The sequence below is a fragment of the Talpa occidentalis genome, unplaced genomic scaffold (genome assembly GCF_014898055.3).
Source record: "Talpa occidentalis isolate TD23 unplaced genomic scaffold, MPIMG_talOcc4v2.1 talOcc4.7, whole genome shotgun sequence".
Taxonomy (NCBI): Eukaryota; Metazoa; Chordata; class Mammalia; order Eulipotyphla; family Talpidae; genus Talpa; species Talpa occidentalis.
This window is the reverse complement of record NW_023605083.1, coordinates 106,094,971-106,115,451: the sequence shown is the minus strand read 5'-3', so window position 1 is coordinate 106,115,451 and position 20,481 is coordinate 106,094,971. Positions and strand designations below refer to the sequence as shown.

At 43.9% G+C, this 20,481-nt stretch overlaps 1 protein-coding gene and 1 pseudogene across 11 annotated transcripts in view; both read right to left on the bottom strand.

The window, feature by feature from the left end:
* Positions 1-2,295: 2,295 nt before the first annotated feature.
* SYNRG (synergin gamma) overlaps positions 2,296-20,481 on the bottom strand; it is a 74,294-nt gene continuing 56,108 nt past the window's right edge. For 9 of the 11 annotated variants that reach the window (XM_054689278.1, XM_037494676.2, XM_037494681.2 and 6 more), the window contains 6 exons: positions 20,214-20,267; positions 19,639-19,735; positions 16,609-16,757; positions 4,932-5,042; positions 4,541-4,576; positions 2,296-3,545 (listed from right to left, as the gene is read on the bottom strand). In XM_054689278.1, coding sequence (XP_054545253.1) covers positions 3,414-3,545; positions 4,541-4,576; positions 4,932-5,042; positions 16,609-16,757; positions 19,639-19,735; positions 20,214-20,267 — 579 coding nt within the window. In that variant the 3' untranslated portion in view covers positions 2,296-3,413. The remainder of the gene's footprint in view (positions 3,546-4,540; positions 4,577-4,931; positions 5,043-16,608; positions 16,758-19,638; positions 19,736-20,213; positions 20,268-20,481) is intronic. The other 2 variants (XM_037494678.2, XM_037494684.2) reach the window with 1 other exon arrangement.
* LOC119232957 (60S ribosomal protein L10-like) lies at positions 5,341-8,195 on the bottom strand (annotated as a pseudogene).

The window sequence follows — 20,481 nt, the reverse complement described above, 5'->3', positions numbered from 1 at the left end:
TTGCAGATAGGCAGATATTAATGTCACAATGCTGGACCAGTGGAAAACAGCATAGAGTATACATTCTGATGAAATGTGCTGTGTTTTTACCTGTCTCTTGGTAAGTGGAATGCACCAAAGCAAGTTCTCCAGCAAAGAAATTGGTTTTTACAAAAGGTGTGCCTTTGGTTGACTATTCACACACACACAAAATGCCCTAACCAAACCTCAGTACAATAGATAAGCAATAACAATGGCCGCCTCTGTTGAAACATGGAAACGTCACCCCCATTCATGGCTCCTAATACAGCTGACAACACAACTCACCTGGGACTTACAAGTTTAATTAGCTCTTTTCTGACTCCACTCTGCTGGGAAACCAGGGCGAGTTACCAGGCTGCTGCTTTCTTTTAGGGGAGCCACCATCACCATACTGCGTCACTTCGTCTGTCTGGGTAGGTTGTAGCTTGCTTATCCGTGCAAGAATTTTCTAGATTTTTTGAGTCTATTTTGTCAAGAGGCCATAAATATGCTGCCAGTGGCTGCCTGTTTATATAAACCATATCTTCAGATACGGACTGAGGCAGTACTTTCCACTTAAATTCTACCTTGTCTTTTTCTCTAACATTCACCTGCTTTTAGGATTGTGCACCACTGTCTAGACAGGGAAATGAGAATCAGAAGAACCCATAAATACTACATTAGCGCGTGATCAAAAATAACAGAACAAAAGCACAACCCAAGGAGACTCAGTGTCTTTAGCATGAAGGTAAACTAACTGGTTGTCTCTGGATAAGAAAGAAACATCATGCTACTATAGTTAGAACACACGTGATGACAAGTTCTGGCTAATTAAGGAAAATTGCCTGTAAAAATCCTGGCAGACATCACTACTGGGATGTAAATAAGAGCATACCTAACACTTGGGAAGCCTGGACTTGACCTTTTACTAATTTAAATGTCAAGAGAATTTACTAGCTGGTCACAAAGGAAGGTGTGTGACCTTGGTGTGTGTGGGGGATTTTTGTAGTGACCCCCAAGCACTAGAAATATTTATCATTAAGGCCATATAGTTTTGTCAAAGCTTAAGGACACCTTAGTCATTAAAAGAAAGAAAAGGCATCTTGAAACAAACAAGTAAAATATATATGCACACACCAAATACTCATAATTCAAAGCCTATCTGGAGTGCTAACTAGTTATAGGAAAAAAAAAAAAAACAACGGGTAACATACCTTGTACCTTTCCTACCTCAAGCATGTCCAGACAAAAATTATACAGTAAGCCACAACAATTTTAAAGGTAAAATAGAATACCGAAAAAGAAAAGTGCTTATTAATTGCCACTCAAGCAGTGGGGGTGAAGCTGCCTGCACAATACACAGTATGGAAATCAGTAACCTTGGTTACTGTTTCCAAGGACACTGGGCTCTTGACTATCAAGAGCTGAGGTGAAGCTGAATGCAATGTTGAGTCATTTTAATAAACCTGCATTAAAGAAGAAATCAATGCAATGGTATTCCACACTCTCCAAGTCCTTACTGGTGACATCTAATAAAACACTTACCCCGTTTAACAGATACTAAAAAGTAGTGAATACTTTTCATAGCAAAGGCTTTTTGTTGGTTGCTGTATTTTCCTCTTAAGCCTTCCAAGGAGTGACTAAATCTATCTTGCTCGGTAAAGTCAGCAGTAATTATGCCAGAATTTTATCTGAGGTATTCTGGAATATACCTAGGAAAGGAAATCAATCGAGTTAGCAGGTGAGCATACTTTTTAAAATGCCACGTTGAAACCCAAGGCGCTGCTCAGGCTGAAGTGGCACACAGGCTTCGGGAAGAGCCTGCTGGAGACTGGCCTGGCTCCCTTGTGTGGATTGTTACTAACTCCCCACTAGCACTGTGGAGGGCAGAGGCTCTGAAGGTAACATTTCGGAGACAGCTGTCCCAGTCACTAGTAGCTGGAGGTGGTGTTTGGAGCTAATAAAATCATTTACCTCATCAACAATGCTCTGCATTCTGATGCACACAAGGTATAGCAGAAGTCTCATCAATAGCTGTGTAATGAAAATGTTCTACACCTTTCTTGAAGATGGAGGTAAAAGGTGTAAGATGTAACAAAATAAAATTCTCTCAAGTTTTATCCTGAGAAGGGAAAATAAGTTATGTAAATAAGCAATTCTATAACCCAAACCAACTTTTCCATTAAGTACTAAGTCTAGGTCAGAGGACGTTAAGTCATATAAAGTGAAACATACAAGATTCAAATCTCTTCCTAAAGTACAGTTATAACTTGGAGAAATAACATAGTCCTTAACCACTTCTTTTTCCCTTTCTGATTTTAAGCAGTTAAAGTGGCAAAGAAAATTCCCTACACCAGAGCACAGGCTGTCTTCTAAAAGAGCTGTTTTTGAACATATTTCTTCCTTTGCTTTTAAGTCATGTCTCTCTGCTCTGTGTATCTTACTATTTTCCTCACTAGGCCAGAAACAACTCTTGCTAATCCTGAACTAATTTTCAGATCTCTCATACATACACGGCAAGTCAGGCAGTACTGGCCCCTAAGCAGTTTGATTTGGAAATCTGGAGAAGGTATCACAGAGAGATTTCATTCACCTGCCTTTCCAAATCTTGTCTGAAAAAATTACTGTGTTCATATTCTTGTGAGAAGCCAAACAAGGTTTTCAGTGATGTCTCAGAGGAAGGATTTTCATCCTGGTATACAAGATTTGGGCCTCTGGCAAAGAGGACATTTTCCTCCACTGCAAAAAGTCCGGGCACCTTTTGACAAAAAAAATCTTGAATGTTGGCAGTTTTAGAAATGAACAAAAGGAGTAGAGAACTGGTTCAGGTTTGGCAGAAAAGTTGACAAACCTGCCCTCACTTACCTGCCATTGTCCAATGGAGATGACGAGAATTTTTTCTATAAAAAGACCATCAGTTAAATCACAATTTCCCCTTTTTATTCATTCCAGCTCTCAGTCTAAATGTGGATAAATGCATTCTACTTTACAGGACAATAAGGTTCTAGATATAAGTAAACACTGGCTTGAAACATTGTCGATTCCAGTCCTACAACAATTTATTTTCACCAAATGTCAATTCTTCACAGTTTTAATACTGCAGCAGCAAATATTCCTTAAAGTATGGTCCATATATTAAAACATCTTACGAGAACGAGAGATAAGTTAGCAAACGTCTGGCGCCACAGCTCAGGGAGGGCGATTTTACCTCAGCCCCAAGTGCCAGCAGTGGGAGCCAGGGGACGGAAGCCATCCGGAGGAATGACTAGGAACTTGCACAGCTTTGGTTCCCCAACCTCTTGGGGGAATTCTTTATATAGATTCATAAACGTTCTGTTCATTAGTTCCTCTCACCCCAGGGGGTGTGACAGAAAAAACCCCAACTCGGCTGGTCCACTTCATAGAGGAGCTTTTCAGAGCAAATCAGGCAGGATGAGGCCAGGTGGTTTTGGTTCAACACAGTTGATCCAGAAGTTGGCACAGCTGGCGTGGTACTGGTGTCCTCCATATGCCAGCTTGAAACTGTCTGTCTCTGAGTTGAATGCCTGCCGGAAATAAACAGACAAACAGGGCAAGTCTAGCTGCTGCTTAAGAGCTGCCCAGCAACCAGCACGTAGACCTCTCCGGGGCACAGAGGCTGAGGTCAAACTGGCAAACACACAAAAGCTGAGCAGGTGGCTACAGGAATTCAAGTGAAAGTTTTTTGCTGCTAAATAAGGAATAAACAAATCTTTACTACTAAATCCAGTTTCAACAAAAGCAAGGCCAAATCACAGAAAAGGCAGTCTTCGGGGCAATGGAGATAGCCAAGGGCCATGGGTAAAATTTATCCCCCATTGTGCGGAAGGGAAGCTCTTCCTCTAAGGCTGGCATTTCACTGCAACCTGTAATCCCCTACTTTTCTGTGCCTGATTATAGTCCAATTATGAAAGAAAATTACAAGGAAGTTAGAAAACAAGAGATTAAAATCACTTAGGGCCTTGGACCACCGGGAGTTAAGTGATTTGACATATTTTAAAAGATTCAAACAGGAATAGTTTGTAAAAAGATACTAAACACATAAAAATTATTTCCAGGTGCGTGATGGTTATAGGTAAATACAGCCAGCTAGTCCTAACCTCAACTATCTCCTGGGGTGTTGTCTAAAGCACCACATACAATTAAACAAAACAAAAAACCCTCTAAAACCTAAACAATTTGTTTTAGTCTGATAAGTCAAATTCCCGAGGCTCTTTGATCTTACTCTGTGTCACTACAACTTCCAGCCTCCTAGAATTGCTCATTCTGCTACCATGCTCATGGCAGAGAGAAAAAACCACATTATCAGAAGCCAACTGTGAAGTACAAGCATGCAAACAAGACAGAAGTGGATCCAGACAGACACGTTAGCTGATCAAATCAAACGTTATGGGAACAAAAATGACTCGGTAAAGAGATTCATGATTGGAACAGGTCAAGATGACAGTGGAATCATCTGATTTGCCTTCTACACTCAAAATTAAGATGGAGGCGCTAGGAAAAATATGTAACTGGTTCATACTTTTTTAGGATGTTCTTCTGCAGGCTTCTCTTCTTTCTGAAATAACGTTGAAATCAAAGGTCAACAAAATTTCCCGGAACAGGGCCTCCTGCCGCCAAACAAATCCTTACAGGTTTCACCTTTTCTCTACCACCCCACTGGGCTCGGGGTGCTGCAGGCACAATGCAAGCAGCGTGTTAGTTGGAAAGGGAAGACGTGCGTCCACTCCCTCACCAGCTTCCCCCACTGCCCTTGTGAAAGGATGTGTCTGTTCTGCGGTCAGATTTCAGGACTTGATGAAATCCCCACCCCTGGTCACAGACCTTGCAGTGAAGTGGGCTAGACAGGGCTGTCCTCCGGGCCATGTTAGGGAAGTGCTTTGCCATCTGCAGGGGACAGGCTTGGGACTTACCCGGCTCCTGGAGTCCACATTTAAGAGGCAAACCCCACAAGCAAGTTCCTGAGCATTTTTAATCCCAGGTCGTAGCATACAAGAAGAAAAGTCCAGTGAATTTTCATCAGGCTGTGAGGACAAGACACATGGGTAAGGACACAGTAGTTCCAAATGCTATTGGCTCAATTCCCTCGTCATTTATCTTCAGAAGGCCCAGTGGCAAATTGAGTTCATTAATAACCATCAATACAATTATTCAATTTCCCAAACATTTTCTGAGCACCTGCTGCGTTCTACTAAGGACGAAGCAAGTGGGAAAGAAAGTGAAGAAGGGAGTTGATAAGAAGACAGCAAAAGGCAGTTACCTTGGAAACCAACCTCCCCACCCTCCCCCCCCCCAAAAAAAAAAAACAAAAACAAAACCAGGAGCAGCACAAGCAAGTGTGAGAAAGTTGAAGGGCTACTGCTTTGGGCTCAAAAGGTAAGTAAGAAGTCTGAATTTAAGATTGCAAAGGCACTACAGCTGGATGTGATGACACAGCCCAGTGCAAGTGAGTGACTACGTAAAATGGAGGTAAGAGTCCAGGAGGTCAAGAACCTGGGAGCCTGGTGCACTTTGCCTTATGGATACTGAGGTCACCTAGGATGATGGCAAAGTTCTGCCAAAATAATAGCTAGCTACATTTTTTTCCCCTTTTTTTTGGATAAGGTATGGACTTTTACGTGTGAGACGAAAGGGTATGGGGTGGGCATCTCTTTTCTCGTGACTGCAGGGCCCACCGTCTGTACAGGGGGCTGTGATGCGGGATGTATCTGACCCCACTGCCATGTGGGATGAGCTGCTTTCCAACTACCATGTCTTCAAACTCATCTGCATTAAACTTGACGAAGCCCTACTTCTTGGAGATGTGGATTTTCTGGCTGCCAGGGAACTTGAACTTGGACTACATAGGGCCTCAGTCACATACTCCTTGTTCTGCAGCCTGATGCTGATGGACATGATGGCTTGGCCAATGTGGACCTGGCCACTTTGTCCTGGGGCTTTCCAGAGGCACCTTCACCCCTGACTGGACCCTGTCAGCCCCAGCATCGGACGACATTCTGCTGCTGCAGGTGACGTGGAAGGGTGGCGCTGCATTCGGATGTGGAAGCCATCTCTGCGGCAGCTTCTCACCATGTACTTGTTGGCACAAACACGGGCAGCCTCCAGGGCTTCGGAGGAGAGGTGCCCATATTTATCTGACACCATGTGGCCAGAGTGGGAACTCACCCACTTTTGCCTTTTTCTGCCTCAGGTCAAAGACTCTGATCTTAGCATCAGGGACACCTCAGCAGAAGCGAACCTTTGGGTGCAGCTTCTTTTGCAATACTGGTAACACCGGGTGGGGAGGTAGCTGATGGCAACAGCAGGATCCTGGGTGGCCGACTGAAGGCAAAGAGCAGTAGCTGCATTTTCTACAGTTAATTTAAGTGGAACCACTGAGGGGCTACTACAGTGCTTTGTGTTTACAAAATTTTATTCTTTCCTAAGGAAAAGAAATGGCTTTGCCCTAAAAAAATGTGTAGGCTGTATGTGATGCCGTTCCTTTCTAATTTGAAATAATGTACTAGCTTCACCACCTACTTGAACAAGCCTGAACTGAACCCCCTCCGAGAGCACCTAGGGAGAGAGGGCACATAGCTTTCAAAGAAAGGGGAGGTGAAGTTTTCCATCACGTACATGAGGTAAACCTACAAGGCTTTAGTGAAGCCAGAGGATGCTTTTTCTTTTCTTTTTTAGTGCAAACCATGGCAACTTTGGTCAAACATAGCAGCAGTGGGTGCTATCATTTGTTTGCTGTCCAATTCTGTCATCCGTAAAATGGTCACAATTTTACTTGCCTACCTATTTCCCTTAGTTGGGGGGGGGGAGAGGAGAGAGAAGAGGGGGGGAGAGAGAGAGGAAGAGAGAGAGAGAGAATGGTTATCTGGAAAGGATAAAATACTCAGATTTATCACAATTATCAACTGACAAAATTTAACAAGCTTTCTGAAGAGGTTAAAATCATAGTGTCACTTCCATAACCTGCCTTATAGCTATTTCTCAAAATAATGAATACAGATCATCTGAGAAATAGTTAGAATCTGGGAAAATTTGGAATCTTGAAATCAGTCAAATAAAGACCCTTTAATATGTTTACTAAAGGCAGGAGGGAAGCAAATGAAAAGGTTATACTGTAATCTCCAGTGGTACTCACACAGCTTTCGATAAATTACCCTGTGGGCAAATTCTTCAAATGATAAAACTGACCTTTAGAAACGCACACCGACAAGCCGCCTTATCACACTGCAACAGGGTGACGCCCACCAACGGCTGCAATTCTACAAGAGGGGATGCCCTCTACAGGCCACCTTAAATCGAATGCCATCTACTTCAATTGGCAAGAATTTCACGCAGTTAGTAAAGGTTAAAAAAACAAATTCTGTCACACATGACCTGCACACACTGATGAGTCCGAGTCACACTTGGATATAGAATCCTGAATCTTTAGCAAATAATAAACTGCTAAAATGATGTCCAAGAAAATAATTATTAAGGAAGAAGAGTTTGGTAATTACCATTCTTAATCAGTATTCTTTCTCCTTCCAGATCAATGGTAGGAGGAACCTTCTCTCTCCTAAGTGAGGCATACTAGGACCTTGTCACGACCAATAAACTGTGAGCCTAAGTCATCTATGTCACTTTTGGAAGGAAGCCTTTAAGATCAAATGCTATCTGTCATGTTTCTCTGAACATCCCGCGCCGACCAGCCATGCTCCAGGGGGTGGAAGCTGCCAACCTAGGTCTCTGAGCGAGAAGGACATGGCACAGAGGCCCTCCAACACCAGATGGACATGAGGCAGGAGCAAGAAATAAATCTTTGTTGTTTTACGTTGCTACGATGTATGTGAGTCACTGCAGCATAACCTTGCCTCATTTTACTGATATTCTCTAAAGAGTGATCCAGACACAGGGTCCACAAGCAATTCCAAACTTTTGATTCTGGCACGGCACAGTAATACTACAGTCACGAATCAGTACAAATTTGGCGGCTTAAAATAACATCAATTCTCTTATAGTTCTGGAGGTCAGAAGTCTAAAATTGGTTGGCAGCACTGCATTCCTTCTGGAAATTCTAGGGGAGAATCTATTTCTTTGCTTTTTCTAGTTTCTAGAGATTGCCTACACATTCCCTGGATCTTGGTCCCATCTTCCAAGTCAATAGCATAGCATCTGCCAACCTTTCTCTCTGCTTCCACCATCTCGTCACTTGTTCTCACTCTCATGCCCTCCCCTGATGGGTCCTGTGATGACACTGGGTCCACCTGGATAGTCCTGCAAAAGTTTACCCTCTAAAGACCCTTAGTATGCAGAGGCCCTTTTTCCATGTAAGGTAACAAATTCACAGGGTCCAGGGATCAGGACATGGGCACCTTTGGGGGCAGACGTTACTCAGTCTGCCACATCCACATTCTGTCAACTGAGGACAGCCATGCAGAGACATGATGATTCTGTCTCTAAAACACTGGGATGCTGGCAAGATAACAAAAATATTATTTCTATTAAAATTAAACCATTCTCCTGATGTGCCACAGCAATGGAAAGTACTCTGAAATTCACTGCTTATTTCACATTGGAGGGACGTATAAAATAATTTACATTATAAAAGCAGAATCACAGAGCCTGTATGAGCCAGTGTGATTTTCAATTGACTAGAGATCAGGAGAATAAACAGTCCTTTGTTTTTTTGTAGGTTTCACACGGCAAAATGGATTAGTTTTGTTTTCTAGGAATGAATCTTGTTCCAAACCTACCCATATCCATGAGATACAACCTTCATAACAGCTCACTCAGGGACTAACCATTACATACATCTCATCTCACTAAAACAGATGACTTTCACCTCTTAACAAAAGCCAGTTCCTCATAGCCTGTGCACAAAGGAGATAAGCTGATGCCACCAGAGGGAGTTTTAGTCCATGGAAAAAGGGAAGTATTAAAGGGAAAGGGAATTTTAAACTTTGCTAGTATCAAATTCAGCTTAAAAAATATATATGAGGGGGGCCTCCCCGGTGGTGCAGCGGTTGAGCGCTGGGCTGCGAAGCTGCCTGCAGCCTCTGCAGCGCCGGTTTGATCCCCAGCCACTGGGCGAGGGTTCCACATGGCATGCAGACCTCTCCTGCCGCCCGCTGCTCCCCTCAGCAGTGTACTTCGGTCCTTCTGCCTGCTCTGTTCCCTGCTCTGGCTCTGGTGAATTCTCTCACCCTCCCGCGCTTCTGACTGTACCCAGTGCTTGTACAAATCAATAAATAAATCTTTAAAAAAAAAAATATGTGAGGGAGCAACAATTTGGAGTTTAAGACCACACTCTGCTTTCCAGAGCCCTACCATCACCACTGCAACACAGCACCAACATTCTGGGACCTCTTCACTGCAGAAGAGTGATGGAGCCACCCTTTCATGAGAGTAGCTTCATGGAGTCTTCATGTGAAGGAACAAGTTTTTTTTAGCATCTTGGAAGCTGGGACTAACACAATAGGGAGAATGGATTTTTACACTGATGCACATTCAAGTCCAAGACTTGTTTCTTCGCCTGCAAAAATGGGGATTTTACACTACTGACTTCATGGGACTGTCACCAGGATTAAATGAGAATGAATATAAAGCATATAGCACAATGCCTGGCAGGTTCCAGATGCAAAATAAGCAGTAATAAGGAGATTGCAGCAACCGGACTCATTAATAAACTTAAAAGTTCTACTAAAATGAACCAGTGGCATAAAGTGCTAAAATTCCACTGCCGCCTTATCGCGTCTCTCTCTAGAGTAATGATTGCTCTGCTCTGAGCCTCTAATCTAGAATCCTTGAAGTTTATGTATCTTTGTTGCAACTGAACTGAACTACACAGATGCTGGTTTGCAAGTCACTTACATTTATGCATGTATTTTCAGAGTAAAAGCTCCAGGACAAGGTACACCTTACACTGCTGTGGAATGTATGCCATTCTTCATGTAGTGGCGCATTCAACTAAGTTTTATAGATCAAGGAGCAACCAGTTATCAGGAGGAAATGACAAGTATAATCCGAAAAAATATCTGAGCGAGAACGATTGTTTTTGTCACAGCTAACCTGGTGGAAAAAACAGTTGACTGGAAAAGCGTAGGCCACTAGAGACACGAATACGCAGTAGCGTTCACATGCAGCCTGCAGTGCACTCCTTTGGTGCCTAGCTGCAAACTAATTAATCTTCTCATCCTGGTCAAGCATCTAAAGAGACGCCAGGAAAAACCACTCTCCAGCAGCTAGACATGGAGTGGGCCCAGTGAGAACTAGACAGCAGCACGATGTCTGGTCAGTGTTCCACTTACCTCACATTTTGCCACCCTGAGGAATTAGAATTGCATGTGAACTCCCGCTTAGAGGGGTAACCAAAACGAACAGGCTTTCTTTGAAATTACAAAGTCAAATTCCCTGGCTTCCTTTAAAAAATTCCAGACAAAACTAATCATTGGCATTGGTGTAAAAAATCAGAATGGGGGATGACTTTGTGGAATGGTGGCCCATCCTATTCCTGAGAGTGGCCTGGGTGGTATGGAGCATGCGTTTGTTAAAACCCACTGAATGATAAAACTAACGAAACTCACTGTGAGTGGTATAACTAAAAGTTTTGTATTTTACTATGTACAGATTTTAGTGAAAAAAGAGAAGAAAGGCTGGCAGGCGGGCAGAGAGTAGAGAGCAGAAGGCAAGACTTTCTCAGGAGCCGCTGCAGCATGGCAGGAGCTGCAAAGTATGAGAAGCAGCACAGGGTGGTAAGAGGCGTCCCCTCTCCTGTTATTAGTAGCTACCTCGGAAACAGACAGCAAACAGGCCAGGCTTCTCCACAATTATCACACATTAAAACTAACACAGGGCCTCCCCTGGTGGCACAGGCAGTTGAGCGCCGTGCTGTGAAGCTGTCCGCAGCCTTTGCAGCGCCGGTTCCATCCTGGCTGGCCAGGGAGGGTCCCGCATGGCGTGGCAGACCTCTCCTTGTCTCGCCCGCTGCTCCCCTCAGCAGTGTGTTTCGTCAGTCTGCCTGTTCTGGTCCCGCTCTGTCTCTGGTCAATCCTCTCACCCTCCTGCGTATCAGGCCTGTACCCCGGCTCTTGTGTAAATAAATAAATAAAATCTTAAAAAAAAAAACAAAAACAAAAAAACACACCAAAAAACTAACACAAAATGGGCCAGTTAATGTGTTTGCTCTTTTGTGTTATCTTTTCTTCGAAGAGTTCATGACAAAGAAAAATGCCTGCGATCATAGCCATCTTTTTCTAACAGTACCAGAAGAAAAAGAGGGGTGGCCTATTTAACAGTTTATGTAGAAATCTAGCTTTCAAAGTGTAACTACAATGAGCAACTGACTGCCACCGAAACAAAGACCCTTGAAGCTTAAGTGGAGACTGGGAAGCTTTAAGCTATCACAGTCCTAGGATACACGTAGAGGAAACAATGTTAAGACCTTGACTTCAATCAATTGCTGCCAGGAAGACTCCTGGTGCTTCATCTCTTGATACTAAACAACACCCCAAAAGGCTTCTGCATTTCTCTGGTTTTACCCACCCAGCTTGCCCATTTCAAGGAGGTGAGAGTATAGGAATCCAGTCTCTGTACTTCAGTTTTTTCCATCTGTAAAAGTGGGGCAGACAGAAGTAGCTATCCTCAAAATCTTTGTGACTATTAAATTAAATCTATACAAAGAGTTAAAAATAGGGTCTAGCATGTGGTAAGCACTCACTGAAAATTGGCTCATGGGGATGATTATTCAGACTTAATCTGGCTCATTTCAGCACGAGAGTAGGGAGCAGAAGGGAGGTGAGACAGGAGGGACCCGGCCACACTGCTCTCTGGTCTCATGCGTGGTCTTAATATCTTGTTGCTATAAAAACATGGAACACACAGATTTTGAGGTAAGATCTTTGTAAGACAGCAGAGAGGCTCTGATGAAGGGTGCTGCCAATGACGCAAAGGTAACGCAATGATCTGTGGTGACAGCTGTGACCCAACTGGCAGCCCCCGGCACCTGCGTCTCCATCTCTAGCCAAGCGCTCCACTAGTGGCTGAAGCTCAGGAACACTACAAAAATACTGGCTGGGTTTCATCACCCAAACACAGCCCTATAACCATTCTGGCATATTTCCTTCCAATCCTGTAGTAACAGTTTTAATTTGAATTATGATTTCCTGATTAGCTGTGCCTCCTTTACAAATCACTTTGTGATTTTGTTCCGCTTTTATGGCAATGTTGGCACATTTCTCACTGATGTGTATGTTTTCTTTGTAGAGCAAAGACAAGTCTCCCATCAGTATGCACTTCCATTTTCCCCTAGTTTACCACTTATTCTATTTTTTCCACACTCAGAATGACTTTCACTCATTTGTGCTTGGAGTCATGCCATTTGGCCTACAGGGAGAGATTTCCTAAGAAACTACTCACTGAAACCTGTTGCTTTATTTACTCAAAGGGTATTTCTGAAGGTAATGTAGGTTACATCAGTTTCCTCTCTCTGAGATTCCACAGAAGAATGTGCGCTCTGATACTGGTACCAGGAATAATTATGCCTCCCCTGAGGTAGGAGGGTGGTGGGTTTAGCTTTACGTCACGGGCACAGTGAATCATGGAACGGACAGGTTGTCTTTATATAGAATCCCAGAAAGAGTCAAGTCAGCTGTATAGCCCACCACCAGCCAATGCAAGCACTTTAAAAAGCACACGTTTTTCTATATTTAACGTCATTCCTGGCTTATTTTATCTCCCCTACTTTCCTGTTCCCTTCGTTCCAATCTTCCTTACTCGTTTATTTTAAAACTTTAAAGTAGTTATTTAAATTATGAGGTATACAAATACTGCATATTCAGTTTGGAAAAAAACTGGAAGGTTCAAAAGTATACAGGTTTCCCCACCATCTGAAAGTAGAATGTTCCTATTTGGTATGATTTGGTGGTGTTTTTTTTTTTTGGGGGGGGGGGAATACTCAAAAATTTTTCCATATAAATGGGTGCTAGTGGCATTCCCAGACTCAAAAACAACACTTCAAATCATACCAAATAGGAAAGTCCACTTCTGGATAGTGAGGGAGACCTGTAAAACAGAGCAGAAAGTTCCAACAAACACTATTAGAACACAGAGAAATAAGGACATAGTCCTGCTTTTAAGGGGCTGACAAGCTAGTGGGCAAAAAAGTAGACGCACAATTCCCAACAAACATGTAAATGCTACTTGAGAGAGAGACGTGCCTTGGATATGCAAAGGAAGGGATTCTATCAGGGCGAGGGACTCCTGGAAGGACTTCTGTGGGGAGTATAGCCCACCACCAGAATGCAGAATCCAGAGGAAAAGCCATCTAACAGAGTGAGGGAGGCCAGTGGATTTCAAGTGATGAAAAGATCTTATACACTGAGCTGAGGAGTCTGACTGAACTGGATCCTGAAGACGGTGAGAGCCTAGCGCAGGATTTTAAATGACATGATTAGATTTGCTCTTTGGAAAGAAATGTCCAGTCGTGGCATTGCAGAACAGATCGACAGGGAATTAAAAAAAAAACAACAACAAAAACCAGTCATCCTTGCTATGTGGTCAGAAGTGATAAGGACCTGAATGGTTTTACACCTTAAAAAAGGTTTCCTTTTGGGCCTCCCCGGTGGCGCAGCGGTTGAGCGCTGGGTTGTGAAGCTGCCTGCAGCCTCTGCAGCCCTGGTTCGATCCCTGGCTGCTCCCCGGCCACTGGAAGTGGGTCCCACATGGCGCGCAGACCTCTCCTGCCGCCCGCTGCTCCCCTCAGCAGTGTACTTCGGTCCTTCTGCCTGCTCTGCTCCCCGCTCCGGCTCTGGTGAATTCTTTCACCCTCCTGCACTTCTGACTGTACCCAGTGCTTGTATAAATAAATAAATAAATAAATATTTTTTTTTGGGGGGGCGGAGTTTCCTTTTTTGGGTGGGAGCCTCTCCTGATGGCACAGGCGGTTGAGTGCCGTGCTGTGAAGCTGTCTGCAGCCTCTGCAGCGCTGGTTCGATCCCGGCCGGCCATCGAGGGTCCCACATGGTGAGCAGACCTCTCCTGTTGCACCCGCTGCTCCCCTCAGCAGTGTATTTCACCAGTCTGCCTGTTCTGTTCCCGCTCTGTCTCTGGTGAATCCTCTCACCCTCCCGTGCATGTGGCCTGTACCCCAGTTCTTGTATAAAAATAAATAAATCTTTAAAAAAGAGTTTCCTTTTTTTTTTAATTTATTTTTTTTTTAATTTTTATTTTTTTAAATAGAGGCATGTTTTATTTATTTGTTTGTTTGTTTTTTTGTTTATACATGCACTGGGTACAGTCAGAAGCACGGGAGGGTGAGAGAATTCACCAGAGCCAGAGCGGGGAGCAGAGCAGGCAGAAGGACCGAAGTACACTGCTGAGGGGAGCAGCGGGCGGCAGGAGAGGTCTGCGCGCCATGTGGGACTCTCCGCCGGTGGCCGGGGAGCAGCCGGGGAGCAGCCGGGGAGCAGCCGGGGATCGAACCGGTGCCGCAGAGGCCACGGGCAGCTTCGCAACCCAGTGCTCAACCACTGCGCCACTGGGGAGGCCCCAAGAGTTTCCTTTTTTATTATATTTTCTAGCCATTGATAATACGTAAGAATGCTATGAATTTTTGTCCAGTTCAATAAATTTAACTGCTTGAGTTCAGATTGCTGGAATTATAATTATTTTTTAAACATTTATTTATGTATGTATACAAGAGCTGGGGTACAGGCCAGAGGTGCCAGGGGTGAGAGGATCCACCAGAGACAGAGTGGGGAACAGAACAGGCAGACTGACTGAAATACACTGCTGAGGGGAGCAGTGGGCGAGTCAGGAGAAGTCTGCCTCGCCATGTGGGTTGCTCCCTGACCAGCCGGGGATTGAACTCATGCTGCAGAGGCTGCGGATTGATTCATAGTGCGGTGCTTACCCCCCTGAACCACCAGGGAGGCCCTGCTGGAATTATTTTGTATCACAAAAATGTAATTTTTCTCTTCTTTTTGAATATTTGTACTTTCTCGCTTACTGTGTTGGCCAGAGCAGTCTTTAAAAATGTAATTACTGGGCCTCCCCGGTGGTGCAGCGGTTGAGTGCTGGGTTGCGAAGCTGCCCACAGCCTCTGCGGCACTGGTTCGATCCCCGGCTGCTCCCCGGCCACCAGAGGAGGGTCCCACATGGCGCGCAGACCTCTCCTGCTGCCCGCTGCTCCCCTCAGTAGTGTGCTTCAGTACTTCTGCCTGCTCTGCTCCCCGCTCTGGCTCTGAATTCTCTCACCCTCCCACGCTTCTGACTGTACCCAGTGCATGTATAAACAAAAAACAAACAAATAAATAAATACATAAAACATGCCTCTATTAAAAAAAAATGTAATTACCTTACAATGTAAAATTTTAAGTTATAAATTGAAAAATGGTCTGAGGGAAGAAAAGAGAGATTTGGGAAATCATTTAAAGTTTTAAAGAAGTAACTATTACAAACTAGCAGCAACATAACAACAGTGAGAGGATCTGCTGCTTAGCACATGTTGCCGAGATGGCTGGCATGCACTGGGCTGGCAGCACAACACCGAGAACCGACTCCTGCCCCGTGGCTGTGATCACTCAGACAGGTCATGCAGTCAGAGGGGAGGGAATGGAAAATGGAATAGCGCATTTACTCCAGCTGCGGAAGGAAGATAAATTTCTGACTATTGTGAAAGAAAGGATAGTTATCAGAGACAAACTGAATAGGTATGAATATATAAAAATAAAATAGTTTTGCCCAATGAAATATAAAAAAGGGGAAGTAATAGAAGAGGAAGAAAATAATTGCCATAGCTTACTAGCATGTGCATGTGGGTATAAATCTAATATAAATATGAAATCTGTAAGGCCTATGACCATATTTCATTGCATAAATGGTCAAATGATCAAAAGAGACAGATGGATCGGTTTACACATAAAGGAAATAGAAATAAATTAACATGTGCAATACTGCACAGCCTCTATGAAATGAAAGAAATGTAAGAACATCTTAGGGAATCATTACATATGTGTTAAGGAACTGGCAAAGAAAGCTAGAATACAATGTAAAGAAATCTGAATTTGTATATTACTATCCCAACTCTCTGGAATGCCACATAATAGATGAAGCAATAGCTATAGTGCTACATGTATATACATATAAACAAATATGCTGATCTCTAAGTCCAAATGGAGGGAAAAAAAAAAGTAGAAATATCTTATTTAAAGATAAAGACAGAGTAGATTTATGCTAGGGAAAAAATTAAAATAACCCCAAAACCTAAAAATGTAAAAAGGTTAAGCCATATGATAGCAGCAAGACACAGCATATAGCTTTTTAAAAAGACACACATAGGGACATAATTAGAAGTGCAAAGGGAAGAACTCAAACAATGCTTTGTAAAACATGCATATGTGATTAGGAAGGATGCAGACAGAAGAATGGATGTTTTCCTATATTCTTATTTTATTTAGGTGCAGTGGGCCTGGGTGCTATCAGGAAGCCTCCCTGTAACCTAACATGACACAGTCGGCACCTGCATCCTTCCTTAAGTGCCATTATAGGGCTACACACCCAGCCTCACTACTTAGGTTGGTGGGAAGGAAAGCAAATGCTGAAATGTAATGCACTTACCGTGAGCGTGGCGAGTGACATGAAGCCTATTAGGTTATTCCACACTTTATCGATGTCCTTTAGCAACTGCTGGAGTTTCTCACTGCACACTGCAGTAGCTTTTATTCCAAGCTCCACACGTTTAGTTACTCTGTACACCTCAACAACACCTGGCAGAGTGAGAGAGCAGAGAGTTAGGTGCTAGAAGTACAGAGGATGATGACCAAGACAAGAGATTACTACTTGGTGATATCTTAGTTGGAACTAAGGACTACATCTGGACAGAGGGGAACTTACCATTCCTTGGGACCAACTCATCTTTTTTTTTTTAAAAATTATTTACTTATACAAGTACTGGGTACAGTCAGAAGCACAGGAGGGTGAGAGAATTCACCAGAGACAGAGTGGGGAACAGAACAAGCAGACTGACGAAATACACTGCTGAGGGGAGCAGCGGGCGCGACAGGAGAGGTCTGCGCACCCTGTGGGACCCTCGCTGGCGGCCGGGGATCGAACCAGCGCTGCAGAGGCTGCGGACAGCTTCACAGCCCAGCGCTCAACCACCAGGGGAGGCCCCAATCCATCTTTTTTTTTTTTTAATTTTCTAAAAAAAAAAAAAAAAAATTATTTATTTATCCATACAAGCACTGGGCACAGTCAGAAGCGCGGGAGGGTGAGAGAATTCACCAGAGCCACAGCGGGGAGCAGAGCAGGCAGAAGGATCGAAGTACACTGCTGAGGGGAGCAGTGGGCGCGACAAGAGAGGTCTGCGTGCCACGTGGGACCCTCCTCCAGTGACCAGGGAGCAGCTGGGGATCGAACCGGCACTGCAGAGGCTGCGGGCAGCTTCACAACCCAGCGCTCAACTGCTGTGCCACTGGGGAGGCCCCCAATCCATCTCTTAATGCCACCATATAACTCACTGATATAAACACACAGACCCTAGGGGCCTTCCTGGTGGCATAGGGGTTAAAGTCTCAGTGCTATCAAGCTATCGCCAGCCACTGCGGGCTGAGTTCGATCCCCGGCCAGAGGGCAAACCCACAAGTGGCGCAGACGACCATTAATGTCTCGCCTGCTGCTCCCTTCGGCAGTGTATTTCAGTGTACCTGTCTGTTCTGCTCCCCACTGTCTCTGGTGAATCCTCTCACTCCCCACACTTCTGGCCTGTACCCTGGTTCTTATATGCATAAATAAAAATAAACCTTTAAAAAACCCAACAAAACAGAGACTCTAGAGCTACACTGCTTGGGTTCAAATCCCAGCTCTGCCACTTACTAGCTGTATAACCTTGGCCAAGTCATGTAACCTCTTTGTGCCTCAGTTTCCTCATCTGTCAAATTGGAATAATAACAGCACCTCCTCAAAAGACAGCTGATAGGATTAAAGGGGTTACTACTGTAAAAAGCTTAGAACAGCGCCTGTAGAAGAGTAGGGTTTATACAAGTACCAGCTGTTTGTTGTTTTCTGGCTTATCTATGAGCCCCTCTGTTTGAATTTGGGCAATTCCATTAAACAGACTGAAAATGGGAACATTAAGTTTAAAATAAACTGAACGTCAGTATCATCATGAAGTAATGAAGAGTATCTCATTCTTCTGAATGTCCAAGGATTTACAAAGTGTGACTTCATGTCTCTTTGTGTACCTTTTATACACTTACTAGCACATAGGGAAGTTCTTTTCCTGTAATCTGTAAATTGTGGCTGAACTCTTCAAGCAAGATGCCAAGTATCTTTCATTTTCTGAAGATAGTTACAGACACATCCCCTACCTCCTCAGGAGAGGAATGGGGGAGGGGTGTCCTGGGGGTCTTTAGAGAGGCACATGTTAGCCTCATGTATAACAGTACTGTGGCTTTCCTCTCCCTTCCCAGGCAAAGGGCAGGAATTACTGCTCACCATAAGTGAAGTGAGGAAACCTACTAGAAAGGAAAGAGGCACCCCATTACCTGGTGACCATCTGTTTATGTGGCAGGACTGTGTCTGTGTGAGCAAGAGAGAGGAACCAGAGAGACGTGGCAGAATTAACACTGAGAGCACACCCCCTCACTAACTGCTCATTCAGCGAATAAATCTGAGTGACTACAACATGCCAGGCATTAGTCTAGACTCAAAAGTGAACAAAAAGACGAAAATCCTTGACCCCTTCTTCTCCCTAGTGGAGGGAGAAGAGATTAAATGAAAACAAAATAGTAAAGGTGATAAGACTAGGGAGAAAAATCAAGCTGGTAAAGGGAAATGAAGTAGCAGGAGAGAAAGGATACAATCTTGATAAAGGCAGGCCAAAGGAGGCCTCATATTATTTATTTTTTAAATATTTATTTATGCATACAAGAACTGGGGTACAGGCCAGAGGTGGGGGTGGTGGTGAGAGGATTCACCAGAGACAGAGTGGGGAGCAGAACAGGCAGAGTGAGTGAAATACACTGCTGAGGGGAGCAGCAGGTAAGTCAGGAGAGGTCTGCTGCGCCATGTGGGTTGCTCCCTAGCTGGTCGGGGATCGAACTCGTGCTGCCGAGGCTGCAGTTTGCTTCACAGTGAGGTGCTTAACCCCTTGCGCCACCAGAGAGGCCCCATAGGTCTACCCCTTGTCCACTAGGGAGGCAAGAGGAGGCCTCATTTTAGATGGTGACATTTGAGCAAAGAGCTGAGCAAGCACATGGCTTTGACTTGGGCCACCCTTGAGCCAAGGGAGGGAAGCCAACACTGAATTAGACAGACCGAGGTTTCAAGTTGGAGTAACAGCTGAAGGTGGCCAGGAAGTTAAGGAAATCTGTGATGCCATTAGTTCAGACTCTTTGATAAACTAGTACCACAAATGTAATTTTACATTTTGTTAGTATATGTACAATAACAACTGGGAAACTTAGTAACGAAGATCTTAAATCAAATAGTTGTCACTGTCTGTGACTTTAGTGTCTTATCTACAAACGCAGATGCTACTTAGTCATATGTATCTTGAGAGATTAAGATTAAAATACTTAACAAAAGGGAAAAGCGAGAATACAGCAGTGCCGTGATTGTGAATAAGTGATACATAAAAGAACATACCTAATAAATATTCCATGCCTTGAGCTGACTGAATTACTTCTGTGCAAACGGAACTACTGCTAATTCCATTTAAGGTGTCATTTGCCTTCTTAATGACCTATAAGAAATGAAATCACATCACCTTATATAATCAAGAAAAGTCATTGCAAATCAATTTACTATTAGAAAACCCAACAGGAAAGTTAGGTGTGAAAAAACATGACCGACTGATGTCTGTACATGATTATGCTGAAACAAGCCTGAGAATTTAGTTTTAACCTTGAAGAAGGAATTCTCCATTTCTTTGGAAAAGACAGAGGCTCTTGAGCTTGAATATCATTTTAATTTAGGCAGAGTTACTCATATCATTTTGTTCTACCTTAAACACAGTGATAGGCAAGGGCACAGCTGACATGGGAGCCAGCGTTGGCCATCATAAATGTGACAGATGCCTCACTTCAGATGGTCACTCTCTAGAAAGCTTCATTTTGCACAAAACCTTAAAGATGGGGTGCTCAACCCTGCCTCTGTCCATTAAAATGAACCAAGGCGGCGGCAAAATGACCCAAGAAAACTCGTACACTAAGCATACTCACTTCTAGGGCACTTCTCAGACATCTCTGCCACTCATATGCGTATCTCTCATTCTCCTGTGAATTTTATAAAAAGAACTGGGTTAATCAGGCAGGCTGGGAATCCTGTACTAATGACTTCTGTCAATTTGAAGAGCACCGGAAGACTTTCCCTTTCATCAAGATCACTCTAGTTCAAACATAGTTCATCGTTTGATCCCACTAAGTGATTATTAAAATCAGTAACAGGGGGCCTCCCCGGTGGCACAGCGGTTGAGCTCTGGGTTGCGAA